Here is an 18,387-nt window from a genome sequence, read left to right as displayed (position 1 = left end):
AGGGAGTATCGACTTCCATGGACTGCTCAGCCGTTGCGCCGCGCGGTCTAGTAAAGGGAGTCATTTGCGTGGTCCAGGACGACTGGACGAGGGGCCCGTGTTGTCGCGCGAGGCGCAGAGAGGCAAGCTGAGCCGCATAGCAGAGATACCGCGGCCGGCCTGCACGTCCTCGCCGCCGGCCGCGCGCGGTGCGCCACTGCCGTCCTCGCCACCCGGCGATCCAGCCAAGAACGATGCCGTCCGCTGACAGCACTGCAGCAGCTGGTGTCTGGGGAACGGACCGAACCGTGTGGACGACCAAACAAACACCGTAGTATCTGGCTGCTTGTACGTGGCCGAAATAACGCGTGCGGCTTCAGAAACAGAAACAAAAAAGAAGAGGTGCCAACGCGGCAAGCAAGGCATCTGAGGACCAAGTCTGAGCGCGTTTCCTAACCAACCAACACAGCCGCCCGGGAGGGACACAAAAGTTCAGACAGAATAGCACGGCGTCAAAAAGTGTTCTGTTTCTCCAAGAAGAACAAAAAGAAAGACGAATCCCCGATGATCTACGGCGCCGGCCGCAGGGAGGAGAGGACGACGTCCTGGAGGGAGCTGTCCTTCTGCATCGCCGCCTTGAACTCGTCGAAGGTCACCTTGCCGTCGCTGTTGGCGTCCATCTCGTCGAACATCTCGTCCAGCTTCCCCGGCTCCGTGATGTCCCCCGGGAGGCAGTCCTCCGGCAGTGCCTGGGCAGCAGCATTTGCGTCGTCAGAACAAAAAAATAAATCCGAGCAGCAGAGGAAAGCAAACGTTTGGCTGGATTTTTAGCCCTTACTCGCAGCATTGACGCCAGCTCTTCCTTGCTGATGCAGCCTGACCGATCGGTGTCATACATCTGTGATATCATTTCACGTGTTCATGATCAGACATTTCTTTCTTTCCTTTTTTTTTGGCCAAAGATGTCGTGTTCAGACATTGATGACAAGGCAACACTGCCACATCCGTGTACCTGGAAGCAGAGCCGGAGGGCGTCGTCGCCTCGGGAGTTCCTGAGGCTGGAGAACCCGCAGAGGATCTCCCTCATGTCCACGGTGCCGTCGCGGTTGTTGTCGAAGAGGTCGAACACGCGCGGGGCCAGAGGGATCAGCGGGTCCATCTTCATCGCCTTCAGGACCTGCTCGAACTCCGCCAGCGTCGCGTTCTCCCCGTCTGCGCATCTGCACCATGATCACGTCCCTCAGCACACACTCAAACACACACATCCATCTCAGGTGTCCCAAAGGAATTCAGGTAGCAAAGACAATGAGGGTCAAGATCCTTATGCTCACATTCGGGCAAAATGAACCCGTAGATTGTCCAGCTCCTCTGAGCTGAGGTCATGGGTTCCTAAAAGGTTCCTCAGCCTCTTTGTCCTCAATGCCACCTTGCTGCTAAGGACGCTGGCTATCGCCGCCGCCCGCAGTTTCCTTCTAGCGTTGAACCTCTGCAGTTTTGATACCACTTCTGCATCCATGAGGTCTTGCTTTGCGCAGTCCCCTATTACCCAAGGATGCCTCAGAAGCTGGATCATAATGAGGTACATGGTATCCAAGTTAAGTGCAGTTATATATAGGTCAAGATGGCCAAGATGGAGAAAAGGAGCATTGAGACAGACATCACTTGCTGTCGGCCTCTTGTAAGGCTCCACAGAAAGAAGACTGGAAATCAATTCTTTGGCTGGTGAAGATATTGTTTTCCATGTATGGTCCTGAAAACTGAACTCCCCCTGAAAATGATAAGCACAGAATGTTAGAGCAAGACATCGCGTTATTGAAAGTCATTCTGTTGATTTTTGAGCCCTCGGCTTTTGAAGAACAAATGGCCGAGTTTCTTTTTGACAGGCCTTTGGCACAGTCTTCATCTAAACCTCATGTACTCCAACCTAACTCACCTTTTGGAATTTTTCTCAGCAATTTGATTGGAACGTTGTGAGGCTTGTACTGAGGAGAAAATATTTTACACCCAGGGGAAGGAACTAAGGAAGGCCCGTTAGGCACTGATGTTGAGAACTTAGCCATTGAAACGGGACCAATGATAGGACACATTAAAATTCAAGTGCCAACAGCTACCACAAGAAGACAATTCAGCACTGATTGACAGGCCTGCTACCATGCCTAATTGCCTATGCAGCAGTTGCTCCAAACCAGCAGATGGAAGGTTCAGAGTCATGCTTAAATTACCTAGTTCCTCCTAGGTGACCTCGTCTTCAAAATGCACTTTAGGTGGATCTACTGAGACAGCAGTGAAGTGATTCTGGTTTTGTTAGCAAATGAAGAGAGATTTCAAAAGAAATCGTTCTAACTCCCATTTCCATTACAAGTGAGCCAACGTGTTCCTTATTGTTACAGCAGGTTAGTTATATAAATAAATGATGGAAAAAATGTGAATTTATCGAAATACGGGTCACAAGATAATTCCAAACACCACGAAATCAAATTGAACAGCATTATATTCAGGGGTTAGCTACAAAAAGGGACTTACATGCAGGATCCTTTGCTGCTTTTCCCGATTCGTTGCGGCATGAAATGGTGGGCATCTGAAATACACGAAGTATAAAAAAAATCCTTCAAACCATGAACAGGAAATCAAACCAAGAGAGAATCACAAGCAAGTGTGGCCAAACATACCCAGATAAAAGAATATACAGGATCACCCCAACAGACCACATATCACTTGCAGCTGAAACATCTTGCCTTGAGAGAGCTTCCGGCGAGACGTAATCTATGGACCCGAACAGAGTCACAATCGGGTCGCTGAAATCCTCAACAGAGCTCAGCCCGAAATCCATGATCTTCAACGTGGAATCCTCATTTGCGTCAGAGAACAGGCAGTTCTCCGGCTTCAAGTCCCTGTGGATGATGTTCGCCTTGTGGAGAGCCTCCAGGCCTCTAGCAATCTGACGAACCACGGCCGCCGCGTCGAACTCCGAGTACCGGTCGCGCCCCACGATCCTGTCGAACAGCTCGCCGCCGGAGCACAGCTCGAGGACCAGGTGCACGCCGTGCGCGTCCTCGTACACGTCGTGCAGGCCGATGACGTTGGGGTGCGGCGCGACGTTCTCGACGATCCTCCGCATGACGAGGATCTCGTTGGTGAGCAGCGCGTCGGAGATGGACGCCTGCTTCCACATAGGGAGGCCACCCTTGAGCCCTTGCTTCGTCCCCATCGTCGCCGGACCGAGCCTGCGCAGGGTCTTGATGGCAACCTGGGCCTTCCCTTCCGACTTGCTCACCCCCCTTCTCACTATCGAGAACCCACCTCGGCCAAGAACATCCACGACTTCATAGTCGTCGGACAGCTTTCTGCTCTCGGTCTTGGACATCGGCCCAGCAAAGTTTATGCAAGGAACAGGAGCTGAATACTGGAAAATTGGTAGTAAACCTGCAACAATCGGAGTGTTTTGTGCAAGAAGAAACTAGAGCGGCATGTGCTTGAGGAACAACAACTAGACCATGTAGCTCTCTGGGAACAAGAAGAAGGAAGATTGGGAAACAGCAGGACAGAAACTCGGAGCAGCAGCTGGTACTAGAAAGGGACGTACCACATATCATATAAGTAGCTTGCCTATATATGATCAATGTAGGAGCATACTGAGAGAGGAGAGGGCTTATAAATAGAGTAAAGTGGGGTGCTGAAGATGGTGACGATAGAAGAAAGTGACATGCGCAACAACCAACACAATGGAATAAACTCATTGAGGATTTGTTTTGTGCTAACGGCAAAATGACAAGAATATAGAAATGGGGGTGATTGGCAGTGGGCGTCAGGCCGCAATGGTTTTTGTTGACCTGGTTGCTACTGCTCAGGGGCTGCTTTGAATCGGTCTTCACTCGGTGAGGCAAAATATTGTCAGTTTTGCGGTTGTCTTGCATCAGTGTAAAATTCCAGTGTGTATGACAGCATCACAATTCACAAACGTGCAGGGTTCCCTCTTTTGGGGGTAAGGAGCCCAAATCTGTAAATTTTCAAGTCAGATGTATGGATAAATTAATACTGTTTTCAACTTATTGGAGCTGGAGGATAGTTACAAACTTACAATAGTTGTTGAATTAATGACTCAATTTGGCCTGTGTGAGACATCTGATCCTGGTCACTTGCAAACTCACTATCAAACCTATTGTTTTGAAAGTGGGGGCGAAGAGAACAACCTTTGTCGGATGCAAAGCTGTGTTGAGCTGTTCGAGACACTCAACCCGATTGCAGCAAACTGAGCTCTGGAGCTGGCGGCCGGCGGACCATCACTGCTGGTTCTCAGCTTGGACATCCTGGAGGCTGGAGCTCTCTCCACTCAGGGAATGTTGAAACGCAAGGCTGAAAGAAATAGCATCTCTTCTGCTGCATAAGAATGGTCACGCCTCTTCAGTTGCAGGGGAGAGCACCAGCAACAAAGGAATTTGACTTTGTACACTGCATGGAGAGAGATACTAAGGCCTCAGCTCCATGAGGAGCTCACACAATTGCTGGTAAACAAATCTGATGGGATAAAAGTGCAACTTTTCCCTTAAGGTCAGCCTTTTCAATCAGAAATAAAAGAGTTGAATACTCTTCTCGATGCTTTAAGCCATGTTAAATGTGGGTTTTAGGTAGCGTGAAAAAAAATGTGAGTTTTAGGCTCTTTGCAAACCTTCTCATTTTACTTCATGTTCAACTATTAACAAAGGGATAGGCATGTGAAATAATCAATAAAAAGGTATATTGTTCAGTGGAATTCATCTCATCCATCGCTGGTAAAGGTACAATGTGATATATCCATTAACATACATAAGTGAGACGTAAATGACATGCAGATGGGCATGGCCAAGGCATCATACCATTAAAATTTGACAATAATAATAACATTAGTACGAGGCAAGTGTAATAGGCATATATGAGTTCATATGCCAATCGATCACCAGGATAGTTTGATAATTCAAGCAAATTAGAGAAGGAAATGACAGTAACACACAATGTAGTAGCAGCAAACAAGGCAATTAAATTATATGGTTCACGAAAGGAGGTGCAAACACTGTCTGCAAAACTCAGAGAAATGATTCTACTAGGATGACACTGGTTTGCAACTCCCAAAGAAGAAGCAAAGCCTCTGCTCAGATAAGATTCACCCCTTCCAAAATGCATAAAATGAAAAACAAAATTCCCTAGATGTACTTTGATGAACCTCCAAAGCTCAATTGCTCTTGTGACGCTTTGAATTTATCTTTCCATATGCCCCTAGACGACCACTGGATAGCTTCAGATCCTCTTTACGGCGCTTCCTTCGTCTGCTTCTGGTAGACTTTTCCTTGTCATCAGTTAACTCTTGTTCAACTGGCAGCTTGTCTTTCTCTTGTTTTGAAGAACTAGGGCCCCCTTCCGCAGACTTAGATTTCTTGCCAGATTTGTCCTTCCCTTCTTTCTTCTGGCCTCCAAGGATCAAGTCCTTGCTCAACTTCTTATGATGTGTTACCTTCCATTCACTCTCCCTGTAAGGAGCTAGCTTCTTCATGGAAACATACTGGTTCAGATCCTTGTCATCAGATGCCAATATATCGTAGGTACCCAGACCAAAACTGTTAGGATTAACCTTCTTATACTTGAACCGAGTCTTCAGATCTCCAATAGTGTCCTCATAGTCCAACTTGTAGTACTCTTCCATCTCTTTCTCAAGCTCGACCTTGTCCTTGAGAGAGATCTTCCCTTTTGTAGCTTTCCCATCTGTGGCAGTAGACTCTTCTTTATCCTTTTCACTAGCCCAGCCTTTAGGAAGCCCAAGTAATTCATCCTCCTTGTCAAAATCTGGCTTGTCCAAATCCATCTCCTCACCACTTCCAAACTCAGGATCAACATCATCAGCCTCATAATAACTGTCATCAAACATCTCTTGCATTTTCTTGTCATAATCCTCTGGATCAAAATCCTCCTCCAGGTCATCAGCACCAAGCTTACATGCAGCATCGCCTTCAATCCCGGCAATCATCCGGATCCTCTCAAGCTTCTCGGCAATCTCTTTCTTCTTCAGATTTTTGAGATGCTTCAGCTCCTCAGCCTGCTCTTGCTTAGCTCGGGCGATCCTCTCCTCCTTGCTCTTCCGCTGCTGCTTCCTGCTGCTCTCCTTCTTCCTCACAGACCCTTCAACAACCCTTGAATGTCCCATTACCCTGTCCGCCACCACTGCCCCTGATGCCTCAGCCTCCTCATGCCGGAAATTGTAAACATACTCATATATTTCCTGTTCAGTGACATCTTCTACGTCCGACAATTCCTGCATATCATCCAGATAGGACTTCTTCTTCCCCGACTCAAGGTACGGCCTCTTAAGGAAAAATTCCTTCAAGAACCTCTCGTTCTCGTCCAGCTCCTCATCTTTCCCAAAAACCTCACCAGCTAGCTTCTTCGTCTCGTTTTCCTCTTCATCCTCCTCGTCATCAGCGCCTGCTCCAGCCTTCGGCTTCTCATGGAACAAATCATCATCGTCGTCGTCATCACCTAAAACCTCCTTCTCTGCCTCAAGGAATGCCTGCAGACCTTTCTTCTGCTGCTCATTGTAGGCGATCCTATCGTACCTGCTACTCCGGCTGGTCTGAGATGTGAACTCAGGGCCCTCCTCGAGCAGGTGTCGGGCGTTAACGTCCTTGAGGTATAGAGGCTTCTCCTTCTTAGCCTTCTTTTTCTGCTTGGGCTCTTCTTTCTTCTCCTCTTCGCCCTCCTCCTCCTCCGAGTAAACCTTGGCGTCTTTGTCGAGGATGCGGGGGTCGCCGCTGCGGATACGGCGGATCACCTCGAACACGCGGCGGTCGACGCGGCGCGAGGCAATGGCGTCCTCGTCCTCCTCTTCGGACGACTCCTCGTTCTCCTCGCTTTCGTCGTCAGACGCCGAGACGATGCCCTTCTTCTTGAGCTCCTCGTAGCGCTGGAGCGCCTCCCGCCGCTTGTTGTGCTCGAAGCGGCGAGCGTACTCCTCGTTGATCTGGATCTTCGAGAGGTCCTCTCCGCCGCTGTCGGAGTCCTCATCGGACCCCGCGAGGATGTCCAGCGACTTCTTCTCCTTCTTCCATTTCCCCATCTTTAGCAATGTATTCACGGCGGAGCAGTAGGCGGCGGCTCGGCGGCAGCGGCGGCGGCGGGCTAGGTGCTCAGGTTAGGGTTTTCCGACTGGACATTGGAGGCGAGCCCATAAGCTAACCGTGATATGACCCCACCACCCCTGACAAAATGTTGGACGTATAGGCCCATCTAGAAATTTTGGGCTTGCCGAAGCCCAGCAAGGTCCAACCCTATCTAGGGCCAAGGACAACTCTGTAATTTCGGCCTACGGGGCCGCCCATTATATACTCCCTCTGATGCTAAACCCTAACGAGCCGCCCATTCGCGCCGCCGCCGCTCGCCGCCGCCCTTGCTTGTCGCCGCCCGCGGCCGCTCGATCCGATGGCTCCCACGAAGAAGTCGGTAAGATCCCTAACCGATCTTCTCGTACACTATTCCTCCCATTTCCTGGTCAGTTTTTCGCCCGTGTTATTGTTTTCCTGATGGTTTTCGATCTGTGCAGAAGAAGAGCACGGAGAGCATCAACAACAAGCTGCAGCTGGTGATGAAGAGCGGCAAGTACACGCTCGGCTACAAGACCGTCCTCAAGACGCTGCGCAACTCCAAGGGTATCGATCCCATTTCTTTTCCGAGCATAGCTCTTCATTTGTTCCATCGGAATGATACCGTAGTCTCCGAGGCGCTCTATGGATTTGTAGGCGTGAGAACATCTGAACCCTAGGAGTCTACCTGTTGAATTTCAAGTTTAATTTGTAATAGATTAGCTTATATTCGTGTCAAATCGTTTTGTGATGCATTTAGCAATCTGTTAAGGTGATTGATGGTTTAGGAATGGCAGCTGCTGTTTGCTTCCTACCAAATATGCTTTATTTATTTGTCGATAGTTGAATGTTTAGTAGGTTTACAAGTTTTTGAGTCACATTGCCCACTTGTTCCATTCATTGTAGGTCTTAAGGTTTTGTAGTTTTGAAGTGTAGAATGGGACTGAAGTTTGGCTCTTTGGCTTCCTTGTACCTGCCTTAGAGATGAATGCAGTACCCTAGAACGATTCCAACCTTTTGATTAATAGTTCTCTTTATTTCTTCTTATCTGGAGAACATATCGGGGTTGAAATATTTGACTATTGAGGTTATTTTCTTAATCTAGTTGGTTGTTTCAAGTGGTTTGACGATGTCTGAAAAGTGAGCTTTGATTTTTGTGATTTATCAATGATTTTTCTAGCAGGGTGTAACCATTGTATACAGGTGGTCTGTTTTGTTCCATAGCTTATAACTGGGACTGGAGTTTGGCTCTTTGGCTTAACTTTGCTGTGCCTTTGAGATGAATGCAGCGCCCTAGAATGATTCCAGCCTCTTGATTAAAGCTTCCATGATTTCTTTTAAATATGGAAGACAATTGTAGGTTGGGATATTTATTTACTTACATTCTTAGTTGTGTTTTGCTCATCTCAATGGACTGTACCATGTGGTTCTAGTATGTTCAAGTGATGGGCTTAGCTTGGTATAGGGTTGATCTATTTAGATGTAATGTTAAATGTAGTTTCTGTGATCTCTACTTCATTGGAGTTCATAATTTTTTAAAAACGCATTGTTGTTGAATGATGTTGTTTAATGGGATCTTGAGTTTGAACTGCAAAAGTGACACCTGAAATCCTTCTGATTTGCCTGCTTAACTATTACTCACTTTTCTTGTGCTATTGAATGTCTCTCATGTAACATTTTGCAAACAATATTGTTTTGACATCTAGGGTAACTTAAATTAGGTTCTAGTGTTGGTTTTCTAGTTCTTATTATTTTGAACTCTATCTAACTGTTGAATCTATCTATTCTATCGTTGCTTCTCTATTTCATATTATTTTGAACTCTATCTGACAGTTGAATTTGTCTTCGTTCAGGGAAGCTGATCATCCTTGCGAACAACTGCCCTCCGCTTAGGAAGTCTGAGATTGAGTACTATGCCATGCTTGCCAAAGTTAGCGTGCATCATTTCCATGGAAGTAAGATCATTGTCATTCGGTCTGAATAATATTTTTCAAGTTCTCTCCCCTCACTAGACTATTTGATGATGATTGGTATTATGTGCATTTACACATGCTGTTGCCCTTCTGTTTTCCAGACAATGTTGATCTCGGCACTGCCTGCGGCAAGTACTACAGAGTGTGCTGCCTCAGTATCATTGACCCAGGTTTGTTTCCCTTGTTCAGGCGAGACTTGGAATGCCTAACTTCAAACAAACATCTGCTAACTCTTTTGTGCTTCAGGTGACTCGGACATTATCAGCACCACCCCTGGCGCCCAGTGAGCAAAGAAGAGGAGCGAGCTTTGCCTATCCCTAGTTGAGATGAGATATAGGGCTCAGACCTTTGTTGCAGGGCCAATGGCCATTTCTTGTTTGTCTTTAGTCTATGATGAGTTGATCTTGCATACAGATTATACCTCATATGGTTGTTATGTAAGGCATATCTATGGTTTTGTTTGATGAGATCATCATAATTATTCCGTTGTCTCATAGATGTGGGTCACATCATATGAGATCAGTATGTCATGATCTTGCTTGGTGACGCTGGTTTGCTGTGGTTGCGTTGGCCAGTAAGCTTGGCATGATTCATTGATCGCCTGGTTTGTTTTTGCATCTTGTGATGGCGAGGTGTCATTTGTAGTTACAAGCACGCGTCCTTTTCATTTCTGCCAACATTTCTCCACCTGCTGTCTATTGTTTCGCTACTATTTTATCTGTCGCTATGACGTGTACGGTATGCTACCAGCATCTCGACAACGATGTCCTGTAAGCAAAGCCTTTCTTCTGAGTCCTGTGGTCTAAAAACAGACTAAATATTGAAGTGGATGAGAGAGAGAGATAAGACATTTTGTGAGATAGACAAATATGCTATGTATTTATAGTGGAGGGCTAAACCATTATACTAGTGAACTGAGATGATCTGCAAAAATTCTTACAGCCAGCGGCAGGCTAAATGATTAGCCTTTCTTATGATAGGAGTCGCTCGCTTTTGAAGCTCGCACATGAGCACATGCCGGGGACGCGAGAACAGGTCTCGGAACCGTGAACCGTCCGGCGCGCAGATGAGAATAGATCAACTTTGAAGGTGCTCTTTGCGTTGGAAAAAAGAAATTGCATGCTTTTGACGCGCTGTGGACTGCACCTGAAACGGGAGCTGACCTTTCCGAACCTTCTAGCAGCCCGGCACAGATCCACAGATGACAGGTCCACACCTAGCACGCCACAAACTGTTACAGGAGCCTGGTTAGCTCACCAACCAAAATCTCTCACCCGGAGTCCCAAAAAAACAAACATACCACCAGCTAACTGCCCAATAAGGCTAAGCTGCCTCATGAGCAGGAGTACAATTTGTTATATTCAAGTGAAAAAAACGGTATAAATTTGAATCTCTCCAACACCCAAACTTGGGCAGCCTATATTCTTCACACGAGCAAACAAACAAAAAAAAAGTTTCCGACAAACAAAACCACCACCCGTTAATCCCGTGTGCCAGCATGAATTCTCAGGGGGCGTTTAGTTCCCAAAAATTTTCACCTCGAAATTTGTGCATTACTCTTTGAATACATGTATTGAGCACTAAATATAGTTAAACAATAAAACTAATTACACAGTTTGGATGTACACGACGAGACGAATCTTTTGAGCCTAATTAGCGTATGATTAGCCATAAGTGCTACAGTAACCCACACGTGCTAATGATGCGGTTAAAGGCCTCAAAAGATTCGGCTCGCGGTTTTCAGATGAGTTCTAAAATTAATTTTTTAATTAGTGTCCGAAAAACCCTCCTGATATCTGATCAAAACGTTGATATTGACTACCAAAAAATTTTAGTTTGGGAACTAAAGCCCCTCAGTTTCCCCCGAAACCCGTCCGGCCGAGCGTCCCAACCGAACCGGGCCTGCCACGTCGGCGGAGACCAACGCATTCCCGCTGCCGCCGGCCAATCGCCTCCCGCCGCGTGGCACGCGTGCGTGGAAATTGTCCTAAATCCCACCATTACCGCGCCCGCGTAATCAATCTATTGACCGCCCAGAACCGAGCCCGACCCCGGCGGCATCGAGCGGAATCGCGGCGGTCAAAGCCCCCCGCGTCGCCGCGGTTTGCACGGGCTGGGCTGCCTGCTGCTGTCGGGAGCTCGGATCAGGGGCGCGGTGGCGAGCTAGGGTTCCACTGTTCCAGAGCGTGAGCTAGCGGGAGCGCGCTGCCGTCCTGCGCCGGCGGCGGCGGGTGGAGTCGGGGAGATTAGGAGAGATGGAGTCGTTCCTGCAGAAGCTCAAGCGGCTGGACGCGTACCCCAAGGTGAACGAGGACTTCTACAAGCGGACGCTCTCCGGCGGCGTCGTCACGCTCGTCGCCGCCGTCGTCATGCTGCTGCTCTTCATCTCCGAGACCAGTAAGTGCCCCTTCCGCGGCCGGCGCTGGTCCGAGTTGTCTTGTTTTTTTCCCTTCTAGCGTTTCATGGTTTCATTGCCTGGCATGGTTGTGGAATTCGGATTGCAAGTTTTTTTTTTCAAAAAGAAAAGTAGAAGTCTGAGGCGTGCTTTGTTTGGGCGGATTGCCTGTCTTCTGATTTTGGGGTAAGATTCAGTTTCAATGACGATCGTGATGATTGTGTTGGAAGAAAATAGGTTTGATTTCGAGAAGCTTCTGAGCGTGCGCATGCACTTCTAGATGAAAGCGGCCTTTTGGGCTTAGCTCTACTGCTTTTGGTGGGTGAGATCCGAGTTTTGGCAGACAGAAATTACATTTGGGCATTGCCACAGATCCTAATAATGTGTAATTGGAGTAATTCTTCTCTCTAGTTCGGGCGTGATACATTAGATGCTAAAGGTTGGATTTTCAGTTGCATTCGGTTTCGTTCCTGCGGTTGTGCCAGTTTGGTGGGGGACAATACTCAAAATTTCCGGTTGACACCTGGATTTATGTGCTGACGTATGAACTTTGGGTTTATATTTCTTTTCGTGTTCAAAATCACGCGTGCAAGCAATTAGGTTCTGAGGGTTAGCTCTACATTGCAGTTACTATTTGTGTCTCAGTAAACTCTAGCGGAGAGAAAGGTTCTATTTTTAGTCTGCAAGTTTGGACTGTCACGGACTCGCAACACCTTTTTGTGAACCTGAGGCAGTAGTACCTGTTTCACGTTTTGCCTTTTGTGGGTATCACAACAACAGTCAGTGCTTTTCTTAAAAAAAAAAAGGGTCAGTGTTGTGATGGCATCTGTCTGTATATGACATTTCACGCAATACTTTTTTTTTTTGCTAGTTGTTTCCCTCAAAGTGCTAGCTAATTTATCACTATGTCTTGTGGCATAATATTGTTCTGGCAAAGCTGCAAAGTTTAGGCCAAATTGACAATAAAAGTGAGGAATACGCCCATCATCCTAAAATAAGAACATCTTACTGCACTTGGTGTTTGTCCAAACCAAAATGGCCCAAGTAAGTTTTATGCCTAGCACTAGCATTAATGCAATTTGGATATTACGCCTTGTAGTTTTATGTGTCGTTTCCAAATTTCAGCATCCTGCCCCCCCCCCCCCCCCCCCCCAACCACCACCACACACACACAACACACTTCTTTATGTCTCTTTGAGACTTCACATCAACTTGTTGCCACCTCTGAAATATATCTACTGCCGATGCTGTTCCTCTTACTAACATGTCATTTTTTTAAGGAAATGTTGTTATGTTAAATATTTTGCTTAAATATAAGCAGAGTGAAGCAGCTACTAATGACTTTTCTGTGTGCATCATATTATCTTAGGGTCATATTTTTATTCGGCAACAGAGACTAAGTTAGTGGTTGACACATCAAGAGGCGAAAGGCTACGAGTAAATGTTAGTACTTCTTTTGTGCCAATTGGCAATTAGATGTACAGTTTATCAGTTGTTTCTATTTTGAATAGACATACACATACATTGTAGTGTAGTGTGTGCCTGGCAATTGTTAGTTATTACTATCTTTTGTAATGCTAGCTCTGTTTTGCAGTTTGATATTACTTTTCCAAGCATTCCTTGCACTCTCCTCAGCGTTGATACGACGGATATTAGTGGAGAGCAGCATCATGATATTGTACGTTCTGAAGTCATCTAACTATGTGATAATCTTTTAATTTATTTGTTGATCTCACATATAATGGTTCCATTGTTCTTTTCCCTGCAGAGACATGACATTGAGAAAAAAAGATTAGATTCACACGGTAATGTTATTGAAGCAAGAAAAGAAGGCATTGGTGGAACAAAGGTTAGTGATGTCTGTTTCAGACTTGCAGAAACATAAGGACTTGAGTGCCCTGGTCAGGCGATGAATACTGTATGTGCATGTTTCTGTGACTATTGTAGCAATTGTGGTTGATGAAGTACGAGTACAATTTCTACCCTTTCTTTCAAAAGTTGAGACAACCAACTGATATTGCTATTTCATTGCGCGTTTAGCTATTTCATGTGGCTTCATTGTGCGTTTAACTATTTCATGCATATCCTTGATTAAATCTTTGTATAGATCGAGAGACCATTGCAAAAACATGGAGGAAGGCTTGACAAAGGGGAACAATATTGTGGCACATGTTATGGTGCTGAGGAGGTATGCACACCTTTTTGTAAATTTTGTTTCTTTGCGCCATTTTGTTCGATTATAACTTCTATTTCAGCATTCCTTATCCATCTTTTGCTTTCTTACCTTTTAACATTGTGTTGCTTGCACCTATTTGGAGTTCAGTCAGATGAGCAATGCTGTAATTCTTGCGAAGAAGTCAGGGAGGCATATAAGAAGAAAGGATGGGCCCTTACAAATCCTGACCTAATTGACCAGGTATACCAGCTATATTTACCAGGATTTATTCATCAGTAGTTTTACATGCAGCTTTTCTTTGGGAGAATCTTACTTTATCAACTGTACAGTGCTCAATTTGTGCACTGCTTAAGAAATCACCATCTCCACGATGTCCCTTGCCAATATTTTGTTCCTTGATTCATCATCTGCCCTGAATAACAGAAATTGGTGCCTACAATGACATTTTGCATACTTGAACTATTTGTTTTTTTTTTCATTTGCCTGATACTAGCTCTAGTTCAGAATGAGCCTTAGAATCGTATACTTCATGTGTTGGTTTCTAATTAGCAAGCAACTACCTTTTGTGCTTTTGAGCTTTCCTGCACTTTCTTTATTCCTGAGATTCAATGGTGTTTGTGATTGTTATAGTGCACAAGAGAGGATTTTGTTGAAAGAGTTAAAACTCAGCAAGGTGAAGGCTGCAGTGTCCACGGCTTTTTAGATGTCAGTAAGGTTGCTGGAAATTTCCACTTTGCCCCAGGAAAAGGATTTTATGAATCAAACATAGATGTGCCGGAGCTATCGTTACTTGAAGGTGGTTTCAACGTAAGTCGATCACGAGAATGTTTTCCCCCTTATTTTTTGTGTTTCCATTCACTGTTTCTAATACATTAGCTTGTAACTTCACCAGATCAATCACAAAATAAACAAACTGTCCTTTGGGACAGAATTCCCTGGTGTTGTTAATCCACTTGATGGGTAAGTATTTACATTTAGCTCTTTCAGCACAAAATGGTGTTATTTTTTCCCAAGAATTCCTGTTATCCTAAATATGTCGTTTTCTTACCCACTTCACGATTCATGAACACAGTGCTCAATGGACACAGCCAGCATCAGACGGGACATACCAGTATTTCATAAAAGTGAGTCTTTCTTCATCCATGTTTGTTCCAGTTCAACGACTAAATGCTGCTCTTGGTCGAAGCATTTACTGGTCATCGTTGCATAAAAAACTTATGAGTTTCGTACCCAGGTTGTGCCTACAATATACACTGATATAAGAGGGCACAAGATTCATTCAAACCAGGTTTGTGGAATTAAGATTATATAGTTCCCCTCAACCAATAAATATCCTGATGTTACTTTCATTCCCAGTTCTCGGTGACAGAGCACTTCACAGATGGAAATATTCGTTCTAAAATCCAACCTGGTGTATTTTTCTTCTATGATTTTTCACCCATAAAGGTAACAATATGGAGAGGATAAAGATGCATATACGGTTTTCTGTATAGCATAAGCATTTTTATACTTGCATCGTTCTTCCTTGGCTTTGTCTTTTTTTCACGCTTTTAGTCTGTTAGTTCCAATTTTTCACCTATGTGCAGCTGTGCATAATAACTTCACATTCATGTACAATTTGTGGCTTTGCGCTTTCGGTTATTATCCAATTACACATGGGACGATGCTAAAGGCAATAGCTTTCTTTACCCTCTTTAATATTCTATAGTTGCATGCATGTGAAGTTGCATGCGATACTTGAAAAGGTCAAAGGTCAACAAAGTTTGTATTACTGGTCTGTGCATGAAAAAAAAATGAAGAGCAGCAGGACATGGTCCTAAGAACCTGTTTTGCTAATAAATTTCCAGACATACTTGTGCATGACCATCAGGAATCCTAATATTCTATGAGATAAATCACATGGGCAGTGTACAAGCAAACCTATGATTGTAATAATTGGTTCTGAAATTGATTTAATTAGTCTGGTTAGTATTTTTGTAGTCTTCTCAGATTGAAAGATACTCATTTCAGTTCTTCAGGTCAGTGACCCTATAAAACTGAACTGCCTGTTGTTTGTAGGTGATATTCACAGAAGAAAATAGATCCCTACTCCACTACCTGACGAACCTCTGTGCTATTGTGGGAGGTATGAGCATCAACTCTCGTTTATGCACAAACTTGTTAATTCTGTTTTGTTTTATTATGAACTCTAGTATCACTTGTCGAAAGATTGCTACCTTTTCAGTCTTCACTCCAACATAAATGAAGCTTTACAGTAATTCTTAGATAGTACTTTTGGCAAAACTTTTGTGGAATTAACTGCCCAAAGTTAATCTGTAGTAGTTCTGCATAAATCCCTGATAAAATAGTTTAAGCTGAGCTTTTGCCTGCAGTACACACTAAAGCTGAGATTTTGTGGAACCGGATTTTCGCATTCATAATCAATTGCAGTTCTGTATAAATAGCTTTAACTAAGATGTTTGGTGTGTTACACACTATACGAATGCAACTAACTAATTTTGGTCTGCATGATCCTCAGGCGTGTTTACTGTCTCTGGCATCATCGATTCATTCATATACCATGGACAGAAGGCACTCAAGAAGAAAATGGAGCTAGGCAAGTATAGATGATCAGCATCACCCTTATGCCGGCCCTCATGGTTTCCAAGTTCGGTGGCATGTAAGGAGGGATGACGAGAAGCCACTTACATTGCGGAGGTTGCAAGCCCAACAAACTGATCTTATTGCACGTTTGCTGATCAGATGTTACCTGTAAAAAATACAAGGAATAGCCTGATCCTGGAGAAGTGCTTTGATGTCTATCATCTTTGACTGTCCTTGATTGAATGGCCAGAACTGGGAGGTGGGGTAATTTTGAGGTGGATAGATCATAGATCGCACAGAATGTTTCTCGTGAAAGTCTGTTGAAGGAAACAGCTTCATTCATGGTGTCGCGCATAACTTTGTCCGCTGGTTGCTACTGCTTTTCAGGACGAACTATAACGATTCCATTTGATTATATTGCTTTGCCCTAATGGCCTTACACGATTAACTTTTTTCATTTTGTTTCCATATGAGCTCTCCAATAAACATATGATATATTCCGGTTAGTGATTATCAGATAGTTTCAATTAATAGAACAGTGAATTCATTCTATTGTTATCACGACGTTGATTGTATTTTCCAACATATGATCTTCGCGATGAACTGAGCATAAATGAGGGATTGCTCTCTAGTCAACTATGGGGTTGACTTACGATCTTGGTATAGTACATTCTCCATTGTCCTTTTTTTCTTTTGTTCTTGAGAGGCAATATCCATCGTTTTGATCCGATCATATTTCGATCTGAAGAGCTGAATGGATAAGAACAAATAAAAATAACTTCAGAGTTGGATGGTTTGATTACTTGTCAGACTTCTCATTGACTGATCTCTTCATTATGCGGGTCAACCCATATCATCCAGTACGGATTTCGCTGCAAGTGGCATCACTAAACTCCAGAGAAGGTTCCTCTGGAGAGTAAAACCAACTTAATGTGCCAAAAATTGTGCCCGCTAAATTCCTCACTGCCTTACCAAGTGACAAATGAGCAATCATGGCTGTGTCTTTTAGGTTAGTGCTTCTTGAAGTCACCGCTGCAGTCTGAGAAGAGAAACCTTTGGAAGCCCTTTCTTGAGGTGGGCTACCCTACATAATGAAATCTGCAAGGTGATGCAATCAGGCAAACAAAATCAGTCCCAGCTGGTGGGCAGTTTTTTTCTGGAAGCTCGCAGATTTGCAGGAAGAACATTCTAAAGAAGAGACAAGATGGTAGATTGGTAGCACCGTAGCAGCAAAGTAGCTACACAACTCTTTTTATGCCAAAGGTAACTTCATGATCGCAACAACAGAAACTAATATCACGCACCAGTTGTTCAGTTTATATTAAAATATAATATCTCTTAATCCATACATGTCAACCAGTATTAGCGAGAGAATATTCCCATCAAGCAAAATATTCGCAACTTGATATGAAGTTTACGCGTGAATGTACGATCCATTTTGTTTACCAGGAATACAAACGTCAAACTTAGGCACTATCCAAATATTTTCCAAGCTCTTCAATAATTATAGCTTGAAAAAAGTGCTCATGGCACTAAATACTAATACTAGTAGTGCAGAGGGATTTCTTTTGGGGCCAAGCTTATGTGTTACCCTTTCAAAGATCTGAAAGAAGTGTTCTCTTAAGAAGTGTTATCTCATAAGAATGGATATGAGAAGTGGGCACCATCCAAAGAACTTTTATAAGAATCTCCATTACCAAATTACCAATGCGCTTTAATGATCTAGATCATGATCCAAATCACATGGGGGTGATATTAACAAACTGATTTTTTTTTTGTTATGAAGTCTTCGACGTATCATTGAAATTGATGGTAGAGGTCATTGACCAATGATAACTAATTTGGAGTTGCAGGTTCTTTTGCCAAGCAGTAGGATAGACAAGATAACCCATTAGTGAAGTCAACTTCAGGAAAGCATCTCACAACTGTAACCTGCAATGACTAAGCATTAAAAACATTCGAAGAAGCGTGGGAATCTAACCGAGCGGAAGTTGTCCTCCTGCATGAATCGGTCAGTATCAGACCGGTCTTTTTCATTTCACAGTCCCAAAATGAATGTCATGTACCTGCAGGCATAATCTGGCTCCCCCTTTTGTCAAGGCTACTTTCAACTTCCACCAGACCACCAACAAAAACTGGGCGTGCAGCAAAATGTACACAAGAGACACACAAGGCTGC

The 18,387-nt window shown here is 44.4% G+C and overlaps 3 protein-coding genes across 3 annotated transcripts; 2 read left to right on the top strand and 1 right to left on the bottom strand.

Moving 5' to 3' along the window:
* Window positions 1-406: 406 nt before the first annotated feature.
* Window positions 407-7,192, bottom strand: LOC120665101 (calcium-dependent protein kinase 1-like). Its single transcript, XM_039944531.1, has 10 exons — window positions 5,465-7,192; window positions 5,359-5,377; window positions 3,199-3,203; window positions 2,649-3,163; window positions 2,503-2,557; window positions 1,637-1,747; window positions 1,311-1,543; window positions 992-1,199; window positions 818-877; window positions 407-728 (listed from the first exon to the last, which is right to left on the bottom strand). Exons 1-10 carry the CDS (start codon window positions 7,058-7,060, stop codon window positions 549-551), a joined length of 2,982 nt encoding a protein of 993 aa, XP_039800465.1. The 5' UTR covers window positions 7,061-7,192; the 3' UTR covers window positions 407-548.
* A 100-nt stretch (window positions 7,193-7,292) lies between these two features.
* LOC120665100 (60S ribosomal protein L30-like) lies at window positions 7,293-9,644 on the top strand. The gene is made up of 5 exons (XM_039944530.1): window positions 7,293-7,443; window positions 7,544-7,649; window positions 8,936-9,037; window positions 9,157-9,225; window positions 9,302-9,644. Exons 1-5 carry the CDS (start codon window positions 7,423-7,425, stop codon window positions 9,340-9,342), a joined length of 339 nt encoding a protein of 112 aa, XP_039800464.1. The 5' UTR covers window positions 7,293-7,422; the 3' UTR covers window positions 9,343-9,644.
* Window positions 9,645-11,070: 1,426 nt separating this feature from the next.
* Window positions 11,071-16,666, top strand: LOC120665099 (endoplasmic reticulum-Golgi intermediate compartment protein 3-like). The gene is made up of 13 exons (XM_039944529.1): window positions 11,071-11,452; window positions 12,820-12,893; window positions 13,045-13,128; window positions 13,219-13,299; window positions 13,558-13,638; window positions 13,774-13,866; window positions 14,257-14,433; window positions 14,519-14,586; window positions 14,699-14,750; window positions 14,861-14,914; window positions 14,983-15,072; window positions 15,685-15,751; window positions 16,145-16,666. Exons 1-13 carry the CDS (start codon window positions 11,311-11,313, stop codon window positions 16,234-16,236), a joined length of 1,155 nt encoding a protein of 384 aa, XP_039800463.1. The 5' UTR covers window positions 11,071-11,310; the 3' UTR covers window positions 16,237-16,666.
* The last annotated feature ends 1,721 nt before the right edge of the window (window positions 16,667-18,387 follow it).

Source organism: Panicum virgatum, chromosome 3N (genome assembly GCF_016808335.1).
Source record: "Panicum virgatum strain AP13 chromosome 3N, P.virgatum_v5, whole genome shotgun sequence".
NCBI classification, from domain to species: domain Eukaryota; kingdom Viridiplantae; phylum Streptophyta; class Magnoliopsida; order Poales; family Poaceae; genus Panicum; species Panicum virgatum.
This window is presented reverse-complemented; position numbering and strand designations above follow the sequence as displayed.

What these genes read in the sequence shown, in the direction of transcription:
- LOC120665101 (XM_039944531.1), bottom strand. Translation starts at nt 7,060, where the DNA reads ATGGGGAAATGGAAGAAGGAGAAGAAGTCGCTGGACATCCTCGCGGGG. An exon ending in AGCAGCAAAGGATCCTGCAT is followed by an intron (nt 1,748 to 2,502) that starts GTAAGTCCCTTT and finishes TATCATTTTCAG; the next exon opens with GGGGAGTTCAGTTTTCAGGA. An exon ending in CGGGTTCATTTTGCCCGAAT is followed by an intron (nt 1,200 to 1,310) that starts GTGAGCATAAGG and finishes ATCATGGTGCAG; the next exon opens with ATGCGCAGACGGGGAGAACG.
- LOC120665100 (XM_039944530.1), top strand. Translation starts at nt 7,423, where the DNA reads ATGGCTCCCACGAAGAAGTCG. An exon ending in CGTGCATCATTTCCATGGAA is followed by an intron (nt 9,038 to 9,156) that starts GTAAGATCATTG and finishes TCTGTTTTCCAG; the next exon opens with ACAATGTTGATCTCGGCACT. An exon ending in CCTCAGTATCATTGACCCAG is followed by an intron (nt 9,226 to 9,301) that starts GTTTGTTTCCCT and finishes TTTGTGCTTCAG; the next exon opens with GTGACTCGGACATTATCAGC.
- LOC120665099 (XM_039944529.1), top strand. Translation starts at nt 11,311, where the DNA reads ATGGAGTCGTTCCTGCAGAAGCTCAAGCGGCTGGACGCGTACCCCAAG. An exon ending in GCGAAAGGCTACGAGTAAAT is followed by an intron (nt 12,894 to 13,044) that starts GTTAGTACTTCT and finishes TCTGTTTTGCAG; the next exon opens with TTTGATATTACTTTTCCAAG. An exon ending in ATGATTTTTCACCCATAAAG is followed by an intron (nt 15,073 to 15,684) that starts GTAACAATATGG and finishes TGTTGTTTGTAG; the next exon opens with GTGATATTCACAGAAGAAAA.